The following is a 7,512-nucleotide window of genomic DNA, read 5'->3' on the forward strand; positions in this document are numbered from 1 at the left end:
TTAGATAGTCCCTTTAAACTGCATCGTCAAGACCATATCAGTGATAAATATTCAAGTATGGCACTATGCACAAGAGGTAGTGTTGACATCAGAGATTGTGAATATTTTCCTGCACTGAATGCAATTAAATATGAACTGATTAACAGGACATCCAAGAAAATACAAAATGTTCTTCTACTTTACCGGAAACAGAACTCTAATGTGTCGCAATACATAGAATGTTTGAGATATATCCTCACAACTAACACTGTTGATATTGTTCTTGGTGATTTTAATATTAATTACTTCAATGATAATCAAATTGAACATCTTAGATCATTAATGGAGTATCTAAATTATATTCAAATTGTCACAAAGCCAACATTTCTATCATCTGGAAGCCTGCTTGATCATGTTTACATGAAATCAAGAGTTGAAATAATTGAAAATCATGTAATCAGTGTTTATTATTCAGACCATGATGCTGTTAGGTTTACAATAAAATTTATGTGAATATTTAAATATCTTAACTTCTGTACTGTCTACATATAGGTAGTAGGACAATAATGTTAAGCAAAGTTGATGATAAAAAACTTGGATGAAATATCTCTACTTGTACATAAGCAGAGTGAACCAAAATTCTAATCGTAACTATTACCATGCAGTCATGATCACTGAGCTTCACTTGTCTTTAACTCATTTTCCTATTTACAGATCCACTCTAGTCACTCTAATTCCCTCTTCATAAACTTGAGAACTGGTCTGCACCAATTAATGATGCATTATAATGTATCAGTCCTGAAAAGGAGTTTCAAGACTGATTATATAAAATTTGCACATGCATGATTGAAGGTCCATGTGGCAACATGGTAAGTGATTATAACTTTAATGTGTCTGTATTCAATTGTAAATAATGTTACCCCCGGCCAGACATTGACAATTCTACAGTGTAGCATGCTAAAAGTTTGTGGTAATTATTTAATTACTCCGCCTGCGTATGCGCAGCGGAGTCTTAAAATGCCATGGTCTTTTTTCCTTTTCGTCGTAGTCGTAGTAGTTTTGGGCGACAGAAGTTGGCATTTCTACAGGTAACCCAAACGAACTTCATTTCTGACCGAGAAGCCCTGGGTTACACGGATGAATTATGTACATCAGTTGGCATTTAGGGAGATTTGGGGGTGATTTTGGGCAATATTTATTTTTCTTTGTGTGATTGTGTTCTTGTGCCTCGTGTTTGAATCGACGTTCTTCCCTCGTGAAAAATATGAATGTCGAATTGAAACAGTTTTCAGAACCATGTTCAACAACTAAAAAGGTAAGTTGTTAAGATTTAGATTGTATTCATATGCTGTGGCGGTAATAGCATAATAGTATACCCAAGATTTTCTGTTTTATAGTTGATTTAGTGATTCACGTTGACGTAGTGTTTTAATACAAAGTTACAAACTATATTCAAAGTACTGTTTGCTCTCAGAAAATATTATACATACTACAAATTTAGCGACCCTGCATGTTTAAGAATTCGATATTTCTATTTACTAGAGTCTATTTTAAAGCCTGTTTTATGCCGAACCAAAGTAATTTTAGAATTTTAAATTAAGTTGCCAAGCTCTGTCGTATTTCAGATTACACCATGACATTCTTTTAATCACAAATATTAAATTTCTTTACTATCTTGACGATTACACTGCAAAAACTGCCCAGGTAACACAAGATTGCATGGGAAAACTCTAAAGTATTAAATTACCACTATAAAAAATCGATACATGGTGGAAGACTTTGCCCAGAAGCGTGGCATATAAATATGAGTAATCATGCTCTGAATAGGGACGACAGTACCCATTTGCCAGAGAAATATGCATCTTATTGGCAGGTGACATCATCCCTTGGGTATCTAAGAAGCTTTGATTCCAGCTTTAGATCACCCCTGATGAAGACAGTAGACTGGACTGTCGAAACGTTAGGTCCTGATTACAATTTGACCAGGTTTTGTAATCATTTATATAAACCAGAGTAGCGAGCGATAATATTGAATTTGATTTGCCAAACATATAACACCCTATTTTTGTTCTAATTTCCAGGTTTTGGTGCCCTTGAGTGTGAATTCCATGAATGCACATTTGAATACCAAGTGATCAGACATGTAATGTTTTACCACGGCCACCTGAAATGTCTGGTATAATAATGCTCAAGCTTAAACGCAAACTTGAATTTAGAGGTCATGTATATTTTCAAGCAGTTCGTCCCCAACAAGTTCTAATGCATTGAATTGGCTAAAACAAAATAACCCATTGTATTACAATATTAGAACTGATATGAATAATATCAGTGCAAATCTTCAAAACTTAGAACAAGATGATACTTTAGCAGAAACGTCAGAATCAGCAGATACGTCTTCTGTAATATTACAACCAAATGAAACTGACAATATGGAAGAAGATGATGATCCACTAAATAAATATCGACGAGCAACAAATGAATCATGTTTACAGTCAGTACTACCAAACTATCCTGTTACTATACAACAAAGTGGTTCACTGGGTAATGAAATATATGATATTGCTCCTGGAGAAAATAGACACCCTGTATCAATAATGACCGACAAGAAATCAGAACAACTTGCATTCCCGGTATTATTTCCAAAAGGACGCTTTGGGTATATGGAAGAGAGAAAGATTAAATTATCTCCTGTGAAGTACTTCAATGCGCGTCTTCTGCATTACAGTGGGAGATTTGCTACAAATTCAGAATATCTATTCTTTGCACAATTTGTAACTGAACAAAAGAAAGTCGCTGATAGCATTAACATTGCTTTAAAAAAGATCCAAGGCCAGCCTGTGACTGCATCCCAGATAAAGTCAGATGTTAACAAATTGAAAAGCCTAGTTTGTCAAGATCAAGCATACTTATTTTTGAGGCAAATTCCTGGTACACCACCCTACTGGCAAAAGTTTATGTATGAAGTAGTCGCAATGGTAAAACAACTTGGTATCCCAACATGGTTTATGACGTTATCATGTGCTGACCTGAGATGGCCTGAGTTGTTTCAAATAGTTGCTAGAACACAAGGAAAAGATATAACTGAAGAAGAAGTTGAAGCTTTATCGTATGTGGAAAGGTGTCAAATGCTAATCCTGTTGTTGTTGCAAAACACTTTCAACACCGAGTAGAAACATTTTTTAGTGAAGTCCTTCTTAGTCATTGTAACCCAATAGGCAAAATAACTTACTATGCTCTTCGAATTGAGTTTCAAATGAGAGGATCTCCCCACTTACATGCATTAGTATGGACTTCTGATTGTCCAAAACTTACTTCTGAGAGCAAGGATGCCTATGTAGCATTTATTGATGAACATGTGCAAGCTAACCTTCCTAATAAACAAGATGAACTAGAGTTGCACGAGTTAGTCAAAACGTATCAAAAACATAACCATTCAAAAACCTGCAGAAAGTACAAAAACGTTCAATGTCGTTTTAATTTTGGACAGTTCTTCACCAAACGAACAATTATAGCTGAGCCTCTTGATGAGAATATGGATGAGGAAGCCAAGTGCACTATACTTAATAGACGAAAAGAAATCCTAACATTAGTCAAAAACAAAATTGATGAAGTCTTGAATCCATCGTCAAAAGAAAACTATATTGCAACTGCTACCGAAAAAGATATATTAGATTCAATTGGTATAGCTGAAGGTGAATATTATTGGGCTCTCTCAATTTCACCAGATTCTGATTTCGACTTACATCTTAAACGACCAGTAGATAGTTGTTTTATTAACAATTATTTTGTCGCTGGGATTAAGGGATTTGCGGCAAATGTCGACCTACAACCAGTTTTTAATCATTACAAATGCATAACATATGTATGCTCATATTTTACAAAGGATGAAACTGAATGTTCTCAGGCTATACTTAACGCTGCAAAGGAAGCTAAATCATCTAACATGAACATCAGAGACGGTTTAAAAAAAATTGGTGCTGCTTTTCTTTCTACAAGAGAGGTTAGTTCACAAGAATGTGTATATAGATGTATGCCTGAACTGTGGTTGAGAAAAATATTCCCAAAGACTGTTTTTGTCGGTACAGATTTACCAGAGAAAAGAGTCCGTATGACTAAAACTCCAAGTGAGCTTGATGAACTTGATGATGACAGCACAGATATTTACAAATCCAACATAATTGAGCGTTATAGCCTAAGACCAAAAGGAATTCCTGTTGTTGATAGATTATGTTTAGCACAATTTGCTGCATTCTATTATAAGGATTATAGGACAGAGAATGTTGAAACGAAGGATTCTCAACCTGATGTTTTAAATTATGACTTGCTTGAATCACATCACTCGAAGGAAGATACAGAACAATCTCTTCCACCCAAAATTAAATTAATGAACAGAAATGAAACTATGAGGTGTAGGAAGGTTCAAGCTATTATAAGATATCATACACCAAATAAAAGAAAAGAACCAGAGTTATATTTCCATCATTTGCTTATGCTGTATTTTCCTTGGAGAAGCGAAACAGAGCTCCTAAGTTCCGATCAAACATATACATCCAAATTTTATGAACCTGACGTTCAAGCTATTGTGGAAAAAAAAAGTTTTGTTTGAACCTGATGCTGATGCTATAACTATGCACTAGAAGCAATGAGAAATAATCCTGACAAAACAATCCATTCCTATGATACCATAAATGATCAGGAAAATTCAGATCTCCAAGACAACTACCAAATGATACAAATCCTAACGAGTCATTTAATGAACAACGACCTGATCATCTTCACCTTACACAATCAAATCAGTCTTCTGCTACAATTACTTACCACAATCAACCATCAGAAATTTCCGATGATCAACTGCGCCAATCAGTTAGATCCTTGAATGCAGAACAAAGGTGTGCATATGACATAGTTCTGTCTTGGTGCAGAAAACTAATAAAAAACATGAACAGTTTAAAACCTGTTGAAATAAAACCTATATACCTCTTCCTTACTGGAGGTGGTGGCGCTGGCAAAAGTCACTTGATCAAAACAATATACCATACGGCAGTTAAAACGTTTAGACATCCTCCGTTTAACCCTGAATTACCAACGGTTCTATTAATGGCACCTACAGGTGTTGCAGCTATAAATATTGATGGAACAACCTTAAATACAGGACTTGCTATTCCTAAAGAAACAGGTGAGAACCTTTCGGCAATGTCTGACCAGAGAAAAACACAGTATAGACTCTCTTTAAAAGACGTAAAACTTATAATTATAGACGAAATTTCTATGGTTGGAAACACAACTTTGTTACACACTCACCAACGATTAAAGGAAATCTTTGGTTGCTCATCTACCAAGTTATTTGCACAAATTAGTATTATATCTGTAGGTGATCTGTATCAGTTACCTCCAATAAAAAAGAGACCAGTTTTTGATGATTACAAAATTGAAGCACACAATCTCTGTTATCCATGGAGGGTTTTTAAAATGGTCGAACTTACAGAAATCATGAGGCAAAAAAACGATAAGGCATTTACTGAGCTTCTCAATAGAGTAAGAACAGCTTCTCATACTGAGGATGATATTAAAGTTATTCAATCAAGAAGAGTTTCGCCATCTGATCCCAACTATCCATCAGATGCACTTCATATTTGGGCTGAAAATTCTCCTGTTAATGAACACAACCAAATGAAACTGGAACCCATTCAAACACCGCTATATGTACTTAAAGCAAAAGATCAGTATCCACCAAATGTTAGTAAACAAGATATTGATAAAGTTTTATCAAGAGGACGATCTGAAACATGTGGTCTTGATGCCGAAATTCAAATTAAAGAAGGCACCAGAATAATGCTTACTACAAATATCAATATACAAGATCGACTTATCAATGGGCAAATGGGAACTGTAGTAAAAATTGATGCTAACATTAATAATGTACCAACAGTTGTATATGAAAAATTTGATGACGAGAAAGCTGGAAAAACAACAATAAATACAAGTACCAATCCTTTTGCTAGAGAAAATCACGTTGTACCAATTCAGCCTGTTCTTGCAAAGATTAAAGTTAGACCAGGTAAAGCATCTTCACCTGAAATTCAGAGAATACAATTTCCCATAGCACTCTCTTGGGCTTGTACTGTCCATAAAGTGCAGGGACTTACTCTTGAAAATGTTGTTTTCAGTTTGGACTTAAAGAAGCAAAGATCTTTCAACTATGGACAAATTTATGTAGCGTTAAGCCGTGCAACATCCTTAAAAGGTTTACACATACTCGGAGAAATACAAAGTAAACATATCAAGGCAAATCCCAAAGTACATGAAGAATACGAAAGACTTCGAAACTCCAGTTCATGTTAAACGCACCAATAGAAAAAGATTGCTGCAATAATTCAGTTCTGACAATATCACTGTTGAACATCAGATCTCTGAGAAAGCACAGTAAAGATATCAGGTCACATTCTCAGTTGTTCAATTCTGATGTACTGGCACTAACTGAGACACAGCTTTTACCTAATGACTCTGACATAGAAATTACAAACACTTTAAAACCTTTTAGAATTTATCGTCAAGATCATGCAGACAAATACTCTAGCATGGCAATCTGTATAAAAAGTAGTTTGGAAATACAAGATTATGAATACATTCATTCACTTAATGCACTTAAGTTCAATCTGGTTGACACTAAACTACAAGAGTCGCATTCCTTCCTTTTATTATATAGAAAAAACACCTCCAATATCTCGCGTCATTTGGAAGCATTAGAATATATCCTTAATAGTTCCAGAATTGACATGGTCCTTGGTGACTTTAATATTAACTACCTTAATCAAACTCAATCTCAACCGCTAGCGACATTAATGGAATCCCTAAACTATACTCAAGTTGTTACCGAACCCACATTCGTTTCTTCTGGTAGCTTACTAGATCATGTGTATGTAAGACCAAATTCTTTAAGAATACTGAACAATTCTGTTGTAAGTGTTTATTACTCTGATCATGATGCTGTTGTCACTTCGCTACAGTACTGCACATAGTAAATTTTTTGGCAATATTGTTTTATTTTCTATATGTAGCTATTTGTAAGTAATGCATGTATGTTTGGGTATACTGATGTACATCTTTGAATGCCAAGTGTTTGTATGAATGCCAGCCTTTCCGATGCAAGAAAACCTTTGTTGCAGTTCATACTGCAACACCTGCTTCCCTCTCATGACACCTCTCGTGCTTTCATTCTCGATTATTTGGTGGATCCTTATTCCTTAGACAATATAAAGGTAAGCTCCATTCCCTATTTTTCATTCTCTTAGATGTTTTTGCATCATGTGATCAACGTAGTTTTTATATTTTATAGGTTGACGCCAGCCACAATGAAAAACTACAAGTTGTTCATGAAATGAAGAACACAACAGCTATCGAGGAGGAGATGCTGGATTCTCGCTAGCTTTAAATTGGTAAGATCTCTATGTGCAGTATAACATAAAAAATCTATTGTTCTGACCGAAAACTAGCAAAAACAAACTTTTATTAATATATTCAGACTATGATTTC

General features: G+C 35.0%; 1 protein-coding gene across 1 annotated transcript; it reads left to right on the top strand.

The window, feature by feature from the left end:
- Positions 1-5,469: 5,469 nt before the first annotated feature.
- On the top strand, positions 5,470-6,321 carry LOC114531400 (ATP-dependent DNA helicase PIF1-like). The gene has a single exon (XM_028553015.1). It carries the CDS (start codon positions 5,470-5,472, stop codon positions 6,319-6,321), a length of 852 nt encoding a protein of 283 aa, XP_028408816.1.
- The last annotated feature ends 1,191 nt before the right edge of the window (positions 6,322-7,512 follow it).

The sequence above is a fragment of the Dendronephthya gigantea genome, unplaced genomic scaffold, assembly GCF_004324835.1.
Source record: "Dendronephthya gigantea isolate DGI-Jeju-01 unplaced genomic scaffold, DenGig_1.0 000071F, whole genome shotgun sequence".
NCBI lineage: Eukaryota > Metazoa > Cnidaria > Anthozoa > Malacalcyonacea > Nephtheidae > Dendronephthya > Dendronephthya gigantea.